The sequence below is a fragment of the Grampus griseus genome (assembly GCF_964374135.1).
Source record: "Grampus griseus genome assembly, chromosome: 2".
NCBI classification, from domain to species: domain Eukaryota; kingdom Metazoa; phylum Chordata; class Mammalia; order Artiodactyla; family Delphinidae; genus Grampus; species Grampus griseus.
This window is the reverse complement of record NC_139018.1, coordinates 5,856,149-5,876,329: the sequence shown is the minus strand read 5'-3', so window position 1 is coordinate 5,876,329 and position 20,181 is coordinate 5,856,149. Positions and strand designations below refer to the sequence as shown.

The 20,181-nt window shown below is 51.7% G+C and overlaps 1 protein-coding gene across 5 annotated transcripts in view; it reads right to left on the bottom strand.

The window, feature by feature from the left end:
- Positions 1 to 5,985: 5,985 nt before the first annotated feature.
- BCL11B (BCL11 transcription factor B) overlaps positions 5,986 to 20,181 on the bottom strand; it is a gene marked incomplete at both ends in the record, with an annotated part of 91,172 nt that continues 76,976 nt past the window's right edge. For all 5 annotated transcript variants that reach the window (XM_082648301.1, XM_082648303.1, XM_082648302.1 and 2 more), the window contains one exon: positions 5,986 to 8,057. In XM_082648301.1, the coding sequence (XP_082504427.1) occupies positions 5,986 to 8,057 (2,072 nt within the window). The remainder of the gene's footprint in view (positions 8,058 to 20,181) is intronic.

The following is a 20,181-nucleotide window of genomic DNA, read 5'->3' as shown; positions in this document are numbered from 1 at the left end:
GAATGTTCTTTGTGTCTTGAAGAACAGGAAACATAAGAAGAGTGGTCGAGGGGGACGTCCCTGGTAGGTGGTTAAGACTCTGCATTTCGGCTGCAGGGGGCATGGGTTCGAGCCCTCGTTGCGGAACTAGGATCCCACATGCCGCAGAGTGCGGCAGAAAAAAGGAAGAGTGGTCGAGAACCCAGTGGGTCTTTGACCCCTTTTCACACAGGGGTGGGCTCTGACCCTCACTCATTGGAGGAAAGCAACAGTTTCCTAAGTGGGTGAAACCCAAAGGAAAGCTGCCGTCTTCCTCTTCCATCTTGTCAGTTGCTCTGGGCCCAGCAGGGGGAAAAGCCAAGCTAAAGGCTACTTCCTTCTGAAAGACATTGCCTCCTCCTCCAGATCTGAGATTATCCCTAAAGAAGGCATCCTCAACTCTATCAACCTCTCGCACAGGGGGAGGGAAGGTGGTCCTCCTGTGTGATTCTATTAAAACCCATGGATGGGTGGAGATGCTCTCTAGTCCAACAGCCTCCCTTCATGATGGGAACCCCAGGGGACCAGACCAGACCAAGGACCCAGAGCAGCAGGGTCTCTGTCCCACTCATTTCTGACCCCTCGGTGCCTCACCCAGTGGCTCTCCCTGGGAATTCAGGAAACGTCAGCTTAATTATACTAGACCTGAGCCTTGTCATTCCCAGACAAGGGCTTTTAGTTCTAAATGACTTGTTCTCAAACTTGCCTGTGTAAGAGTCACCTGGGTCATTTTCAAAACTACTGATGCCTGGATCTCACCTCCAGATTCTGATAGAAATTGGTCTGGGGTGAGGCCTTGGCAGTGGAATTTGGAAAAATTCCCATGTGATTCCAATGTGCAGGCAGGATGGAGAACCACTATTCCACATCACAGTGCTTCACAGGGGTAAACGAGGAGCACTGTTGGTCTCTCATGGCATTATTTCCTGTCCGCCCAAACACAGCAGTGAGGGGTTGAGTCAGGAGGAAAATGGAGAAAGACCTTTAAGTCACTCTTGGAAATAAGCTGTCCATTCCCTACCCTTGAAAGACACAGAAAAGGACAAGGTTTGGAGATCAAGTTAAATGTCCAATTTATTTTTATAACTTGAAACCAGAACAAACTTGGTTTTGAACAAGCGTACAAATGAAATGGCAGACACATGCTGAACTGAACATTGTGACATTAAGGGAAAAAAGAGGCCCAAAATCTTGTACAGAGAATAAAAGGAACAATAAATATTTTACTAAGCCATATTGAAATGACCTCCTGTCATCTCAACATTTTATCCATAATAAAAAAAAAAGTGCCTGTTTCTTAAACAGAGCACAAATACCAAGCAATAATAAATAGTTCCAAACTTGTAGTAAAAGACAGAACCTCCAAGTAAACAACAAAATCTCATACAATAAGTAATAGAAAAGGTAATAAAAATATTTCGCCTTGCCAGTACAAATGCAAACAACTTAACTCAATGTAACTTTGCTTCACAGAGCTGATACAAAGAGCACCAAAATCATGGGTTTGCCTGTGTTCCACAAAATCTTTGACTGTCACTTAGGACAGGGACGAAAGGCTGATTTCCCTACTTTTCACATTTTTGCTTAGAGGAATTCAGCTTCCTCCTCCCCCCGTGAAAGACCCTCAAATGGCAAGTGGCAGGTTCCAATTTGGGGCAACTTTGAACCAAGTTGTGGCAACTTTGAACCAAGTTGTGGCAGTGTGGAAACCGGCAGGGTCAGCTGGGTCCCCCAGGCTCGGGGTCTCTCTCACTGGGTCATCTGCTTCAGTGTTGGCTTTTTAAACATGACAGAGAAGCAAAATGCTCATTTCTCTGCAGTCGACAGAGACAAAATCTTTGTGCTTTAGGATGGCTTAGTCCTGGAATCGTGGTGACTTTGCGGAAGCTGGTGAGAGCTGGCTAGCTTCTGTTAACTACAGGAGGATCGCCTTGGAGGCTCTAAAGGACCTTCCCAGGGCATCCGGAGGAAAGGACGGGCCCCTGGGTCTTCGGATCAAGCAGGTAGGAAATGGACATCTCAGCTTTATCTTCCACTTCCTCTCCCTTTCTTTCTACTTTGCAAAGGTAAATGGCAAGGAGCAAAGAGCATACTAAACAGAAAAGCGCCCAGAAGAAAGATTTCTGCATTTGGTAAAGAATTGCCCGACAGGATGCTTGGTTATACTTTCGTAACCTGAAATGGTTTCTTAGAGTTCCTGAAATAAAAAATGGCTTCCTGATATAGGTATTTTTTAAAAAACGTATTATTCCCTCATCCAAAAAAACACCATTTTATTATCTTAAAGCTACTTGGCTTTACAAAAAAAAAAAAGGAGTGGGGGGACAGAGAGGGAGAAATAAATTGAATAAAAACGAAAAGAACAAATAAAGGACTGACAGAGGCGTAAGGATGGAGAGGAAACACAGAGGAAGGAAAGAGAAAGCTATGGAAAGGCACCGAATTCGTCCCAGGCCCTAGGCATTCGGAAACTTGACGGAATGTAGGTTTCGGAGAGAAAAGCAGCAACGCAGGTAAGAAAGACAACAGGCCAACACTCTCCAAGGGATAAAAGGTCCTGGTTGTGATGGGGACTCCTTCCTGAAATCCGATTTGCGCTGGCCCCAGCCACAGATCACGTCACCTGCGCCTAGCTGATACACCAGCTCCCTTTATTACAATTTTTGTTTGCTTGTTTGTTTAATGCTTTCTCAAGGACTGAAGAAAGCTCAGCTTGCGTTTCTCTCTGCTCTGAAGGGCAGGGTGACGGCAGAGGAGGAAGATGCTCTGGGCTCTCCTCTACATCTGACATCTTTTACAGATGCCTCTTAAAGAAAGGGAGGGCTCTGTGAAATGGTACCTATACCTTGACAAACACTGATTTTTCCACTCAATACAAATAAAGAATTTCCCATCTGGTTTGCTGTGGCCACACCAGGGAGCCTTGATGCAAGGTTCAGGGCATTCAGAGTGAAGCCCTATTCGAACAGTCCTTTGTAGAGGCCAATTCCGACAAAAATATATACAACTAAAATGATTTGTGAACCAAAGCATTTAGCTACTTCCTTTTGTTTCTTTTCCTCAAAGGTTGTCAAACAACCCTTTTTTCTCCTGTACAATAGGACTTAACATACAAATTTTTTTTTGCAATATTTTATCCTGCCAAATTAAAAAAATATATTATGGCAGCCTGCTTGTTTTTGTTTTTTTTTTTCTTTTTATTTCCAAATTCACTAACAAAAAGGTACATTAAATCCTTTTAAAAGGACAAGCTTACAGTTAAAAAATTACAAGCTCCAGTAAAAATACAGCAAGTGCTTACATCATATGAACCAACCAATATCCATTCCAGAGAGAGGCGGGAGGAGGAAAATAAGTACAGATCAGAAATGTGGATTTTTTTTTCTGCAAAGCAATAACAATATTAAGCACTTTTTTTTCTACATACTTTTTCTACATGGTGTAGCAATCCCCTTTTAATCCCCAAATACAAGTTTCTATACATTTTTTTTTGAAATAAAAATTCAACACCCAAGGCAGAAAAAAATTTACTAAAACTCCGACTTTACAGTTACTGTGACAAGAACAAATTATTATAGACCCCACCATTTAAATTTTACTGCAACATTTTCAAGGAAAAGAAAAGGGTTTTTTTTTTTTTTCTTGTTTTGTCAAATGCCCAGGCATTCTCGATTATTACAAATACTGGTCCACTTTTACAGTAATCAAGAAATTTTCATATATATAATATATACTAAAACCCCGTCACCAAAAGAAAACAATATACACGCAGCCACTGTGGCATCTTTTTATAACCTATTAAGCAAACTCTGAAAAAAACGATCGCTCCAACACACATACACACAATTTTTTTTTACCCTTGTATGTATCCAATACTGTAAACGTATTTTTAAGACAGAGTGCACTAAATTTAACGTTAGAAAAAAATTAGCCGTTGTTCCTGAATTGTTTTTGTTCTGTTTTTCATTCAACGATATCAACTTGTACCTTGTGTCACTTGAGTTTTAATTCAGCAGTAAATCACCTCCACTCCACATCTAAGCAGCGTTGTCCCACAGACAAAAGGGGCTGAGGATAATTCAGCTAATGGATATCCAAGGTTGTGCTGGGTTTATTTCTTCATTTGATTGGGTCTTATGGCATTTTCATGTCTTCAACCAGGATTTTTGAAAATTTATTTAAAGTAAATGTGGCTTTGTTTGTTTCTAAAGAAATGTACTTTTCTCATTTTACTTTTTTTTTAAAAAAGTCTTTTCATTTCAAACAAAAAAAAAAGTTTTGCATTTGTCTCAAGAGACTCAAATAGGAAGATCAGTTTTCAAGGCACTCACATCAAATTGAATGGCAGTAGAAAAACTGTCCAATAAATTATTTTATTTTGTTCTTTATAGTGCCAGTATTGTGAATGCCACGCTTAGCAATACTGACACTCCATCTCAGCCATCCCTTACAGTTTAACCCACCTCTGGGCCAAAACGAAGAAGATGCTGCAATTTCTTGTTTAGAAGCCATTTAATTTAAATGCAAACAAAAGCTTTAAAGTGCGGGTCAACAGAATTCAAATGTCTAATCTTAACAGTCCAATGTTTAGTACCTTCCAACCTAATGGGATAGAAAAAAAAAACCAAAAACACCTGGGAAGTAGCGCTGGGCATCTTCGGATGGAACTCTTCCCGTTCTCCAGTAAAAGGGAACTGAAATTGGCAAGATCCTCCCCCCACTCCCCCCCCCCCGCCCCCCGTCCGTACAATGTCATCAGTGTGCATTCCGTGAGAGAATAGTAACTTCCCTCAATTCACCATCAGTACACTTGTCTGCTTGGGAAACGATCAGTTGTCACTGGCAGCAATGTATGACTTAGGATTTCTGTGGTGGGGGTGATAGAGAGAGAGAGAGAAGCTGTCAAGCCAGAAGAAGCCTGAAAGAACACCACTGGTTTCTCTCCTTTCTGTGTCACTGCAGGCCACCACCATCTACCCCCAAAAGTACCCTCAGCCCATTTTATTTAGTCTAATCTACGGCAAATAGCAGAGATGGCATCCCAGGGCCCACCGACATTCCAAGAAAAGTACGGGATCTGATGGGAATGCACAATTTTAGAATGCTCTTGGGCCATTTCCCAGGGGCAGCCCTCAAAAACTCCTGTTTCTCTGGCAGTGCTGAGTTTTCTGAGGGCCTCTCCCCACCACCACCACGCAAAGGTTTCCTTATGTATTGCAGAGTTGAAATCAACACAGAAAAGGCCTCTGTTACTCGGGGCATCATCAGTGCTACATCTCCTTTCCGATTCTGAAACAAAGTGCTACAACTTTAAAGATTGTTATCCGCTGTTCATCCACCCCCTCCCCCAAAACAAAAACAAAAACGCATGCCACTTTTTATTTCAGGACAAAAAAAAAAAAGGAATAAAAAAGTAAACAACTTTAAAAGTCATTTAAGTGTTGGCTTCTTCACAAGAAATTACACATGCTTAGCTTAGATTTCAAAAAAGCAGCGCCCTCCCCCCCCCCAAATTATAATTTAAAATATATGCTTCCCCTCTACATAGCTCGGGAGTCATCGCTCAGGCTACTACTGAGTTTTTAAAAAACAAACAAAAAAAAGAAACAAAAAAAAGAAACAAAAAACTGAAGAAGGGATGGATACCCAACAAAATCTCTTAAAGGAATTTCAACAGAAAGAATAATAATAAAAAGTACCTGCACATGCCAAAAAAATTACAAAACCCAATAAATACAGAAATTATTGCACAGTTAAAAGGCTCCACAATTTTTACTGCCTTAATCAACCCTCGGGTTTCCATAGGACTTCGCAGACACAGGTTAGGTTGGAGGGCCGCCTCCCCTGGGGCCCCGGGGGCTCGCAGAGGGTGCCGAGCGGCGGCGGCGACACGGAGGCAAGTGTCAGGTCAGCATTCTCTCGCTTGGCGACGGGGCTACTGTACAGGTGCGCGGGGGCCGCGCGCGCTTAGCTCCTCTCGGCCTGCTCGATTTTGACGTCGTTAGTCAGCAAGTGCTCGCCGTGCCACTTTTTCATGTGTTTCTCCAGGGTGCTGTAGACGCTGAAGGGCATCTGGCAGATGTCGCAGCGGTACACCTCCTTGCCGATCTGCCCGTGCGTCTTCATGTGGCGCGTGAGCTTGCTGCTCTGCGCGCACGCGTAGTTGCACAGCTCGCACTTGTAAGGCCGCTCGCCGGTGTGGCTCCGCCGGTGCACCGTCAGGTTGCTGCAGTTCTTGAACACCTTGCCGCAGTACTCGCACGTGTCGCTGCGCCGGCCCTCCTTGGAGCTCGGCCTCCCGGGGCCCGGGCCGCCCAGGTGCGGCGTGCTGCCCCCGCTGGCCGTGCCGCTGCGGCCCGACAGCCCGCCGTCCAGCAGGTCCCCGGGCGGCGTGGAGAAGCGCAGGCTGCCGTTCTCGGACGAGTGCTCGGACGACGTGGCGAAGGGCGACTGGCGCGCGTCCGTGAAGCCCAGGAAGGGGTCCTTCATGAAGTGCCGCGACGCCGCGTAGCCCACGAGCCACTGCGAGTACACGTTCTCGGACGGGATGAGCGCGGCGGGCGGCAGCTCCAGGTCCTTCTCCACCTTGATGCGCTTGGCCGCGCTGTTGAGCCCGGGGCTGGGCAGAGGCGCCGGCTTGCGCGGGAAGAGGCCCGGGAAGGGCTCGGCGCCCGGCGCAAAGCCGCCGCCGCGCCCGTTGACCGCGCCGCCCGGGCCCGCGTCGCCGCAGCCGCCCGCGTCGTCGTCGTCGCCCGGGTCCCCGCCGCCCGCCGAGCGCTTCAGGAAGGCGCCGCGCTTCTGCTTGTCGGCCAGCAGCTCGCCGTAGGGCGGCAGCGCGCCCAGGCCCACGTTCTCCATGACCTTGCCCAGCACCAGCGCCTTCTCGTCGGCCAGCGCCTTGGCCGCGCCGCCCACGCCGCCGCCCGCGCCCGGCACCCCGGCCACGCCGCCGCCGCCGCCGCCACCGCCGCCGCCGTTCTCCCGGTTGCGGCTCAGCTCCGAGTCCATGCTGAAGCTCGACTCGGGCCGGCTCTCGTTCTCCAGCAGCAGCTCCTCCTCCTCGTCCTCCTCCTCCTCGTCTTCCTCCTCAGGCTCGTGGCCCAGCGACGGGTCGCTCTCGTGGTGGCGGAAGTCGCCGTCGGCTGCCTTGAGGCCCTCGCCGGCCAGCTCGCTGGTGCCGGGCTCCGGGGAGCTGGCGGCCGAGAGCCCGTCGTCGGAGCGGCCGGCCAGGGAGCCGGCCTTGTGCATGTGCGTCTTCATGTGGCGCTTGAGCTTGCTCGCCTGCGAGCACGCGTGGTCGCACAGCTGGCACTTGTAGGGCTTCTCGCCCGTGTGGCTGCGCCGGTGCACGATGAGATTGCTCTGGAACTTGAAGGTCTTGCCGCAGAACTCGCATGACTTGCTCTTGGCCGGCGGCTGGGGCGGCGGCGTGCCGCCGGGGGGCATGGGCGGCAGCGGCGGAGTGCTCAGGAACGGGGACTTGGGGCTGGGCTGGAAGGGGTTCAGGAGCCGGTGCATAGGGTTGCCGCGGCCCGGGGACACGGGCGGCGGCGTGGAGCTGTTGCCCGCCAGCTCGCGGAGCCGCCGCGAGAAGTCCATGGCGGGCGAGTCGATGGCCATGGGGTTCAGGCGCATGACTCGGTCGAAGGCACTGGGGTGCTGGGCGACGAGCCCCATCTCCTCGGCGCTGAGGCGGTGCGGGTCCAGGTGGTGGCGCGGCGGCGGGCTGAAGAGCGGCGGCGTGCCGGGCAGGCGGCCCTCGCCGAAGCCCGGGTGGTCCCGCAGGATGGGGCCCGTCATGCGCAGCAGGTTGAAGGGGTTGCTGTCGCCCAGGAAATTCATGAGCGGGGACTGGGCCACGGCCTCGGGCCCGAGCGGCGGCGGGATGGTGAGCCGCGGCGTGAGCGAGCTGCTGGCCGGCCCGGGCTCCAGGTAGATGCGGAAGCCGTGCGTGTTCTGCGCGTGCTGCAGCAGGAACCACGCGCTGTTGAAGGGCTGCTTGCATGTTGTGCAAATGTAGCTGGAAGGCTCATCTTTACCTGGGGAGACACACGGACGGAAAGGCAGAGAGAGCGTGAGAAGCGGAGGACGGGGGCTCGCGCACCACGGGGCCACTGACCTGGAGGCGAGCCGGAGCCGAGTGTGTCCGGGGACCCGCGGCCCTTGAGGGCGGCAGCAGCGGGACGGCTTCTGAGCAGGCCCAGGCCTGCGACCCCCTGGCAGGTCCCCGGCAGAGGGGCTGAAGAAGCCTGCTCTGTGGGCTGGCGGCCCTGGCAAAGCCCGGACCAGGCATGCGTCCTCAGCAAGTTACCGCAATTCGGTAGACATCCCTCTGTGCCCCTAAAATACGGTGTCCTTAAGCCCATCACCTCAGAAGCCGAAGGAGATGTGTTTGTGAGAATGCCTGATTCCAGTAATAGGAAGTATGGGAAGGCTGGACTGCATAAAAGATAGCAGGGCAGATTTCAGCCGTTCAGGGCTACCTTCACACTGGCCACGGTCTAGACCAGGGATTGACAAGCAAGGCACTACTGACATGTAGACCCTGATGATTCTCCGCCTGGGGGCCGGGGGCCGCCCTGTGCTTTGCAGGGTGTTCAGCAGCATCCCTGGCCTCTACCCACTAGAAGCCAGTAGCACTCCCTCCCCTCCCAATCATGAGGATCCAAAATCTCTCCAGGCATTGCCAAACCTCCCTGGGGGGCAAAACTGTCCCCTCCCCCCTCAGTCACTGACTAGGCAATCTTTGATCCAATAAAGTTCTAAGAAGCACAAATCAAACCAAATCGCCTTGCAAACTTTTTTTTTTTTTTTTTTTTGCGGTACGCGGGCCTCTCACCGTCGCGGCCTCTCCCGTTGCGGAGCACAGGCTCCGGACGCACAGGCTCAGCGGCCATGGCTCACGGGCCCAGCCGCTCCACGGCCTGTGGGATCCTCCCGGACCGGGGCACGAACCCGTGTCCCCTGCATCGGCAGGCGGACTCTCAACCACTGCGCCACCAGGGAAACCCGCCCGAACATTTTACGAGAAACGGCTGATACCTCTGCATCACTCGGGATTTTAACTACAGGAAATCCCAGGGTTTCACACACCAGGGTCCATGCAGAAAGCGCTGTCAGATTTAAACACGGATGCGTAGGAACAGAAGGATTCAGCATGTCATGAACATCACTACTGGGTGACAGCTGTCCCCCACCATTGCTCTCCTGGCCTCACACACACACACACACACACACACACACACACACACCCCTAAGCACAGTGTGGAATCTGGCCTCCAGAGACCCCTGGGGAGGGGGAGGGGTGAGGTCCTTTGCCAGAAACACTGAGTGAAAGAATGTCACATCTGACAGGACGGTCAGGATTAATGGTGGCAAGTGTGGAATTGTTACAAACTGGCTCTGGTGACATCGGGAGCCAGTCTTAGTGGACGCTGGTGGCACAGAGCCAAAACGTCCCTGTCTTTGTCCATCATTAGGGTCATCACAAAATGGAGCCTAGACCTTCCAACCAGAACCTCTTTTGCGGCCAACGTCCTGAACCTGCGGGTGAAACTGGCTGCTTCTCCAGCCTGAACCTCTTCTCCTCATGCTTCACGTGAACAGGACAGGTGTGGGCAGGTCCTGCTTTCCAACATCAGGTTTGCTCACTGGCCGGGAAAGGAAAAGGGAACACGACATCACAGCTGAGATCCTGAAATACCCTTTTGTTTTTTCAAACGTTCTTGTACCTGGAAGATTTGAACGCTGATAAAGCACGGTAGCCGCAAGCTCCCTGGTGGAGCCAAACGTGCATGTTAATTTCCATACCCCCCCCCCCCCGTATCAGGAAGGGGAGGGGGGAGTACACGGGGCGGGCTGGAGCAGACAAGCCCCATCTCAGCCACTCCCTGGAAGATTAAGGACTTCTGAAATCCCGTATAGAGATGTATTTTTTTGGTTTTCCAGCCACAAATTATGTTTCTTGGGGGCTTCACCCTTAGCAGTAAAATCCAAGTGGCTCTGGGACCAAACGTCCCGAGTTCCATACAGGTTAAACTTGACCTCTCCCAAGGTCCAAGGTCCAAGGGGCCTGGACCTCCCTGAGCCATGCAGTGTGTGCGGGCTGTCCAGGGGGCAGGGGGGCAGGGTGGAGATTCTCCCAGACACAGAAGCAACTGGGCCAGATCACCCACCACTGGAAACCAAGACCTGCCTTCCAGGTCTGGTGGTCTACGGGCATCACTGCACGCTCATGTGCAACAGGACATGTGTCTGTGTCTTTGGTAGTGAGGAGACCAAGAGGGGTGCGGGGGGCAGGGAGGACAAAAAGGAAAAAAGAATTCCGAAGGTCAGCTTCACCTCACTTTTCAACACAGCTCCAGGAGAACTTCTGAGGCAATTTTCTTTATACAGGGTGTCTGGGCAACTTCCTCCTCCCAGTATGTCTGTGTAATTCAGTTCCCCATGCTGGAGCCCCTGGGGAGAATTTCCCCACCTGGAAACAGGGCCTTTCCTTCCCAAGGCCCTGGGCGGCCGTGGTCCTTACTGCGGGAGCGGTAAGGCCACACGGACACCCCAGCCTTCCCGTCCTGCGTGCCACCCCGCTACGGCAGAGAGCGCCAGCTTCCTGGAGGCAGCATCTCCTGTCCTGGCTTATTAGTTAACGCGTGTGGGGAGCAGAACTCTTCACCTCAGACAGCCTCACGGGAAAGCTGGCCAGAAGCCATGATATTTAGAGCCCTCCGCAAATCCTTTTCTGGAGCTAGACAGAATAAACGAGTAATAAATAAGATAAAGGAAAAGTCCCTTTCTGACACAGGAGCTCATAACACAAGTGAAGCCCCACCTCCCACAAGGTCATAGATCTTCCAATTAAAGCGCAGTCTATACCCTTCACCTCCGCTCCAGCCACTCTCATTAACCAGGCTACTGCACACAGCTGCTCTGGTTCCTCATGTGTTTAAGACGACGGGCCGCCTCCCTTCCCCCAATCTCCTTTTTCATCATCTTCATTTCCTTGGGTCTCTCCAGAGCACTTCCTGTTTCTTCTTCTGATGGCTACACATTTTCTAGAAAGTTCTGCTGCCCGTGAGGAATGTTGGGTATCAGAAGACGATGCAAAACTCTTAGGCAGGCCAGGAATGAAATGGCCAATTAAAATATATATATTTTTTAACTCAAACGGCAGCTGCTGAGAAACATGTAGCTGCGTGTTCTAAAGAGTTCAGATGTTTCCACTTTTTGTATAAAAAAAAAAAAGAGCAAAAGACACTGCTAAAACTCTAACTTGGAGCAACCGGGAGGAAGTTAACTGTCCGGAATTCACCATCAGGGGGAGAAAAGCTCTGTGCGTATCCCTTGAATAGGATTCCAGGGTCCCTCGTCAAGCCAGGGTAAGCTCTTTTCCCGCACCCCTGAACCCATCTGGCGCCCACACTTCTCTCCACGCCATGGCAAGATTCACTGCAGGTGCCGGTCTTCCCAGGATCTGACAGCTTCCGATGTTTTTAAAATCTCCCAGCCCTCAAAGGCCCTCCCTAGACAATGCACTTTCCACTCTCCTCCGTAACTTTCTCTTTTAAATAAAATGTTCATTTCCATATTACCACTTCATGGTTATCTCTTACCTAGAAGCAGCCTTGAGCACTGGGGCTGCTCACTTTTGAGAACTGAACAATGTCAGGAAGCCTTTGAAGAGCCGCTCGGAACATTTTTCTGTTCAAAAACTCACTAAATATTTTAAAGCCCCAACACACACAGTCACCAATGGCTCATTTTTAAATGCAGCGGAAGACCCTCGGTGAGAGGGCTGCTTCGGACTCAGGGCTGTCCCCGCTCCTGGAGCTCAGGGCCACCTGCCCAGAGGTGAGCTGGAAGCTCTACCACGTGCCGACTTCGCTGGTGGCCCAGACAGGGTCCATGTCCCGACACGCTGCCACTGTGGCTGCCGACGTTCCAACTGAGAGGTCGACGCCTAGGTTATTTTTATTTTTATTTTATTTTATTTTTTTGCGGTACGCGGGCCTCTCACTGCTGTGGCCTCTCCCATTGCGGAGCACAGGCTCCTGACGCGCAGGCCCAGCGGCCATGGCCCACAGGCCCAGCCACTCCGCAGCACGTGGGATCTTCCCGGACCGGGGCACAAACCCGCACCCCCTGCATCGGCAGGCGGACTCCCAACCACTGCGCCACCAGGGAAGCCCGACGCCTAGGTTATTTTGAAGCGACTTACCCAGCGACGCCAAACCTGGCCTACAGGCCGAGAAACGTCAGCTGCGTTTGGATCACTGCATCAGGCTTGGCGACTCAGAACCCAGGGCCTGTGTCTTGTTTGCTTGCTTCCTTCCTTCTTTCTTCCTCAGACATTTTTGGTATCCATTGGCAGAAACCCACACTGGGTCTTCTTTTGCTCTCCTGGCTTTCAAGGGAGGCCCTGTGTTTTTCTCAAATTCAAAACCCTCCCAGTGATCTCTGCTGAAGAGAACCCTGGACAGCAGCGTGAGTTCATACCTCCGCCTTGACATTCCCAGCAGAGTGATGTTGATCAAGTCGCTTAACCTCTCTGAGCCTCTGTTTCCTCATCAGTAGAGCAGGAATAACATATCTGCTTCCAAAGAGGGCCGGGGGAGCAAATGAGATCGCGCATGTGGACACACCCTACAAAATTCACACATCACTGCGCACATGTTACGGTTGGGCTTTGCGTGTTTTGTTTATTATCCATCTCGTACCTGGCAGTGGACGCTTCAGGGATGCCTTTCAGTCTAACTCTGGCAGTAATAAAACCCTGGAGGAATTTTCTTTTCTTTTTTATTTTTTAACATCTTTATTGGAGTATAATTGCTTTACAATGCTGTGTTAGTTTCTGCTGTATAACAAAGTGAATCAGCTATACATATACATATATCCCCATATCTCCTCCCTCTTGCGTCTCCCTCCCACCCTCCCTACCCCACCCCTCTAGGTGGACACAAAGCACAGAGCTGATCTCCCTGTGCTATGCGGCTGCTTCCCACTAGTTATCTATTTTACGTTTCGTAGTGTATATATGTCCATACCACTCTCTCACTTCGTCCCAGCTTACCCTTCCCCCTCCCTGTGTCCTCAAGTCCATTCTCTACATCTGCATCTTTATTCCTCTCCTGCCCCTAGGTTCTTCAGAAACTTTTTTTTTTTTTTAGATTCCATATATATGTGTTAGCATACGGTATTTGTTTTTCTCTTTCTGACTTACTTCACTCTGTGTGACAGTCTCTAGGTCCATCCACCTCACTACAAATAACTCAATTTCGTTTCTTTTTATGGCTGAGTAATATTCCATTGTATATATGTGCCACATCTTCTTTATCCATTCATCTGTTGATGGACACTTAGGTTGCTTCCATGTCCTGGCTATTGTAAATAGAGCTGCAATGAACATTGTGGTACATGACTCTTTTTGAATTATGGTTTTCTCAGGGTATGTGTCCAGGAGTGGGATTGCTGGGTCATATGGTAGTTCTGTTTTTAGTTTTTTAAGGAACCTCCATACTGTTCTCCATAGTGGCTGTATCAATTTACATTCCCACCAGCAGTGCAAGAGGGTTCCCTTTCTCCACACCCTCTCCCCTGGAGGAATTTTAATGCAGCCTGCCTAATGCATTAGAGGTTCCAGGGAAGTAGAAACTTGCAAACGTTGAGGAAAAGGCATTTTTTTTGTGACTCTTGGGAACCAACACGCAACTGGGCTCCTGCAATGAAGTGCTACCGCCTCCCCACCTCTGCTAGTAGGAGTTGTTTTTTTATTTTTTTAATGAGCATTTAAATAATTGTTCTTCCTTATTATGCTGGTTACTCTAATAATACCAATAAAGGTATCAGGGATGTTCAATAAAAAGCACACCTTTAACTGAGTTATTATTCAATAAAAAGGCCATAATTGAGAGCAATAATTTAAGAGGGCTCTCCTAAAGCCAAGTGATACCCAGTAGAAGGGTATTCCTGCCTGCAGGGGATTTAGTGGTTCACGGCTGCTCAAAAGCCACCTCCCAGCTCAAGCAGGGCCTGGGGCGATCACCGGCCAGGGCCTTTCTCCTCCCAAAGCTGGAGGCAAAAATGAGAGCCCTGACACTTGGACACTGAAGAAAGAACTGGGTCTTGGCTTCACGTGGCCCTCTACAGTTTGCAAAGCACTTGACAGTTGGTTTGGCATTTTCACAGCCATTAGCGCATTTCATCGTCACTCACACGACCGCTGAGGGAGGCCAGGCAAGGACCACCTCCCTGCTGGCACGTGATGATGCGACAGCTCAGAGAGGCAGAGTCCCCCAGCCAGCAAGGGGAGGGCCATGTCCCTGCTCGGGCTTCCAGAGACCTGGCTCCATCCCAGCTGCACCCCCCAGCACCACCTGAGATCGTTCTCTTTACACTCGTCAGGGCCTGTTTCACAATGAAAAGGTCCTCCCATCACACTGTGTGTGTCCTCCCAGGGAAGGGCATCGATGACCCTTTGATGGAGCCCAGTCGGGTCCACCACGGGCCTTGTCCCTGGAGTGGAGATGTTTAAGAGAGCAGGTGAGCCTACGGGGCAACGTGCCACTCAGGACCTGGTGAAGGGGTCATGAGACACTGGCAGCCAGGGTCTGGGGCAGGCTGTTAGATCCAGGGTCTCCCTGGGGCAGGCCCCTTCCCTCTCTGGATTTTAGGGTACCCGGTGCCCAAGGAGAGGGCTGGATTCATTGGCCGACCACCCAATCCTCCTCCAGAATCTATACCCACTAGCAATGCCACCTCCTCAGCGCCAAAATGTTAATAATTATTGTCACTATTATCTCTAGATGTGTAGACCCCTTATTAGTTTAAAGACTGTCTTCCCTTTCATGATCCCCCAGAAAGAAAATGTCAGTTGGTTTCCTTGGGGAACTCTGTAAGTTTCATGTTCATATCATTTCTGAGCACAGTCACCTATGAAATCTATAAGCACCCCTGCTTGTTCTGAAAGCATCCTATCAAACAAAACCTCAGCCTCTCCAAGAGAGAAGGTGGAGCTAAGGGAAAAATAACAGCAGTAACAAGAAACCGTTATTAAACCCTTACATGAGCTGCCTGCAGCTAAGGAGAACTGTCCTCACAACTCCCAAGGTCAAGAATTGTCAGCAGCACCATCTCACAGATGAGGAAACTGAAGACTGGAAGAGATAAGGTCATCAGCCCAGAGCCACACAGACAGCCGTGCTCTAGATAAAAGCTTAGTCAGAAGAGGAAAGGGTGCGGACCTGGGCCCCTCCCAAGACAAGGGACCCCAGGGTAGGAGACGGGGCATTTGTGTGTGCCTCGGGATCTCACCTTTGGTTCCAGCCACATGCTAGTGAAACGTGGAGACGTGTTGTTCTCGGCTAGAATTCAACAACTTGGTGAACTCAGGCCAATCATCTCATGGAAAAGTAATAGATGCCCTTTGTTGGGCGTTGGTTCTGGTGGTGACAGTAGTAGCACTACTACTGCTACTAAATGGTCTCCCTGGTGATGAAGTGCTGAGCCAGCCTCAGTCTAGCACAGCCAATGCCCGTGGCGGACATTGCCAATCCATCCCCACACTCCCCCACCAGGCCTCAGAATCCTCCTTAACCCAGAGCTCCAGACAGCCATTACCACCACACAGGGTGTGCGTCTGCCTCTTTGCCATCCCTGGATCCCAGCTCACATAAGCCCACTAAGTGGGGGAACCAAGATAGGTAGAGCTGAGTGGACTAGGTAGCAGGGTGTGTCCTGCAAGAGCAATGCCTACGCTTGCCTTTCATTCATTCATTGAAACACGTAGGAGCTGGGCACCCTTTATCCACTAGGTATTCTGCTGGTATCGAGGGATGCAGCTCTCGAATTCCAGGGGGAGACGAGAGCACCTAATAACCCTCTCAGTTATTTCATGAAAAGTAAGAGTGCTGCTAGGACCAAGCTCAAGGTGCAGGGAGAGAAAAGCACGCAAGGGCTTGGCTGCCTTTGGGGGTTAGAACCTGCATCACCCCATGTAGTCTCATGATAGCTCTCTGCCCGTGACCACACAGGAGCAATAAAGGAGGCTCAGAGACCGCAAGTAAGTTACCGGAGGCCACATGACTGGCCTTGGGTCATTTATTTAAAATTCATCATCTGGTCTGGATTCCAAGCTCCCTGAGGACCGGGGCTGAGGTGATCGTGCTACTGCCCCAACTCCGGCCATCAGCAGGGTGACGAACGCACACGTGCTTCAGAATTGCCGGCACCTGTGTTAGCTGTGTTCTGTCTGTTTGCTCCCGCCGTGGTCAGCGTGGCTAAAGTCATCACAGGCAGAACAAGGGCGTCTGCCCAGGTCTGGGTGAACCTTCCCAGGCTGCACAGTCTGCCCTCCAGGCAAGGCCGCCTCTGGAGCAGGGCCCAGCTCGGCACTCACCACGACCCCGCTTCCCGGGCTCGCTGGGCAGGACCCCACCTAGCATGCCCATGCCTCCCCGCTGGCTGTGTTCCAACCACCAGAGGATACTGGGATCCAGGTGACTCCAAAGAAGCCAGACGCTCCGCCACCGCCCCCATCCACCTCTAAGCCAGCCGCCCTGGCAGAGGGGGCAAGCGGGCCAGCGATCCTCCCACATCACAGCCCTGACAGCCGCTGCTGCCCGGAGGAAGCACCGGGCTCTCAGCCTTCAGGATCCGGCCGGACTCACTGCCCACTCACGCGCTGGACCCCCCACCCTCCTGGTCCTCTCCCTGCCCGTGCATCTCACACCTCCTTGCACCTGCCGTTTCAGCTGCCTGGAATACCTGCCTTTCCTCCTCTCCCTGCAAAACATCTTCTTAGACACAGCCCAAGCGTAGCCCCCTCTGAATCCCCATAGCCTTGGGGGAATGCTGCTCGACACTGATCACCACACTGGTATCACCTGCCCTTGACTCTGGTGGGCTTGACTCACGTACCACTGCACGTGCCAGAGGTGGACTTGTGGGCGCTCACAGCCACTCTGGAAAGTGGGCTCTAATCCAGATCTTATATAAAAGAGAAACTCAGTCTCATCACAGCTAAGTGAGGGGTCCTGGGTCAGACAGCCTGTGGGTCACAGAGCCCAGATTCACAGCTGGGTCTGAGCCCAGGGCCTGGGTCGTGTCTGACGCACACCTGGCTGCCCCTCCACCGGGCTTGCAAACTCCGCCGTAACCGGCCCTGGACCAGACACAGCACACCATTCCCCCTGCCCCCGCGCACACCAGCGAGCTGGCCGGTGCCGCGAGCTGGAGGCTCTGTGCAGGAAATGCCACGTGGAGCTTGGCTGAGAATCAAGAGGCCCCACAAGTAAGAAACCTCACCCGGCTGCGGTCCACTCACCCTGAGAGCACCCATGCGGCAGAGGTCAGCTTTGTGCTTCCGATGCCCAAGTTACCTCGGGCTGGAGGACTGGGCCTTCAGGCTTCACCACAGCCTCAAACTGAGGCCCCAGCATCCCCCTAGACAGCCAGGGCCACAAGAACCCCAGCAGAGCAAAAGCAGCATCCTGGGAAGTTACTAAGGCCAAGGAAACCTAATCTTGTCCAAAATATTCTAGGGACGTCCCTTTCCCATTCATTCATTCACTCGTCCATCCGGTCACCATGTGCTAGGCGCTAGGACCCACAACAGGACCTACTTACTTGGAGGGATCAGCCACAGGTGGGGGTCGGGGGGAGCAGGGGTGGGTTAAGCTGTGGACACAAAGGATTCTGAGGCAGAGCAGGATCTGCCGAGTGACCTCAGAGCATCCAGGGAAGAGGCACGCAGGCAACACCGCGTGGAGGTGAGTTCAAGCCAGACACAGGGAAAGTGGCACCGGCCCAGATCCAGCAGGGAAGGCACTCGGGGTGGAGAGCCCTGTGTGAGCACCCTCGGGGTGCACCAAAGAGAAAGCAGGTCTGTTGGCTGCAGAAGCAGGCAGGGGCGGGGAGATGGGAGAGGCGATGAGAAAGGCAAGGACCTGCGGAGAACTGTGCAAGTGTTTCCATCCGATGCATCCCCTGCTCGTTCTGCAGGGTTTCCCGTGCAGGGCTGTCCTCACTCACCCACACTCACCCTCCAAACCCAGGGCTGAATCGTAAACGTGAAAAAGATGCCCCACTCTCGGTGTTCGCATTCTCCTCCTAAAAAGCCAGGAAGCCCCTCAGGACAACACCCAACGTCTGCACAACACTACGTCTGCACCCGGAAACCGAACCACTGGAGCAAAAGCTGAGAGGCTCTTGTCCACACGTCTGTTCGTTTGCTCCTTCCTCCCTTCCTCCCTTTACTCTACACGTGCAGGCAGCGTGTGTCGTCTGCCAGGCCCGCACTGAGCTCAGGAGGGATGCCCATGCAGAGCCTGCGGTCCAGGACAAGAGGCTCTTGACTCCACAAACATGCAGTAAGGGCTCAGGCCACTAGTTCACTAAGAAAGGGTGTGCCACACGGTGCAGGGCCCAGAGGAGGAGAGACTGATGGCCTGGGAGGATCGGGGGAGACTTCTCGCAGGAGGAGACCCTGGAGCTCAATGAGTCCATTGTGCAGAGAAAGGGCAGAAAGTGTGTGCCTAGCGGAGGAAACTGCAGGAACAAAAACATGGAGGTGGGATCTTAAGATTCGTGGAGGCGAGGACCTGGATGTGGAACTGAAGAGGCGATGGGGGATCCACCTGAGGAGGCTCTGAAAACACACAAAGAAACTGAGCTGGAGAGAGACCAAAGTCCATTGCTGCAAATTCCATCACAATGAAAACTTTGATTTTTTTTTTAAATGAAGATTTTCAAGCCCACGCTCAAGGTCTATTTGAATCACGAACTGTTCAGTACAACAAAATCTCAGTACAACGAAAGGATGGAGGTAAACCCTTCGGAGAGTTTGGTTGCAGGCCAGACCTGCCCTTCCCAAACTAAGAAACCGTAATGTATAAAGAAATGACACTGGGGGGTGGAAAACACAAAGAGGGAACTTCAGGTCCAATCTACGAGGACCACGAGCTCAGGAAGCGAGGCGGCTTCTACATCACCGTCTCCAGCAGAAGTTCTATTATTCCAGCAGAAGCCTCTTATCTGAACACCCACGGCTGAGAAGCCCGCCTTCAGGAATGGGGTGGTCCAGACTCTTGGGGAAACAGGGAAGTACGAAAACTGAACTACGGCCGCAGGCCCCATACACCCAAGATTTCCCCCAAACAGTCTTGACTTCAACTGCTCGATTCTGTGGTCGCACCAGGTGTGCAGTTCAGGCTCAGGAAACAGCCACCCAGCCCTGAAACAAAGCAATACCTCTAACTGTGGAGGGGGCATCTCGGGGCAGGGTGAGAGCCGTGGTGTTTGCTAGTCAGATGCAAGAGCCGGAGGCAAGACACACAGAGTGATTTTATACGTGGCAACTCACAGCATTCTTGAGAAACTACAGCGCACTCCTCAAGATCATCTTTATACAGTCCCCCCCCCCCGCTTTACACCAGGCTCTCACATGCGTTGGAGATCATGTCTTCCCCGAGATAGATGAATGCATCGTCAGACTCCCTTGAAATCTGCTTTCCGTAGACTTCTCTGAAAAGGACCTACACTTTTCCAGTGGGTGTTGGTGGACTGAGAGATGAATGTACTTCCCCAACCCTCTCCCCCCCAGTACAGGGTTTTCTGAAAGGATTCTAGAATTCTGGGGACGGGAATTTAGCAGAGAACATGAAGAGGAGGCATAGAGCAAACCATCCTCATCACTTAATAAAATAAAGAGTGAATTAAGAAATACACAGGCAAAACCCGTCACGCAGTGAGCTGCTTGGGTGCTTGAGCGCTGGTGTGTACACAGTTGTGCACACACGTACACATGCCAAGCACACCTCACACACACATTCTGGCTGACACAGGAAGTCTCCCTTCTCTGTAATTCATGACTTCCTTCACGAGGCGGGCCTCCATCCTTCCTTTCCTTAAATCCACAGAACTCTCCACGTTCCACCCCGAGAAGTACTGCAGGGGCAGTAAGCCTCGTTTTAACGGAGTGTACGTTTAGCCCGGAGGAGGTAACTGACGTTACGGAGAGCCTCGAGGCCGAGTGATACGGGTTAGCTAACGCGGAGCGGACCCACAGCCACACACCACAGACAAGCAGTAATATGTTACATAGATTGTTCTGAGCGGCGTGCGTTAGAGCAAAAGTGTGCGGGTCCACTGGGATTGATAAAACACAAGGAA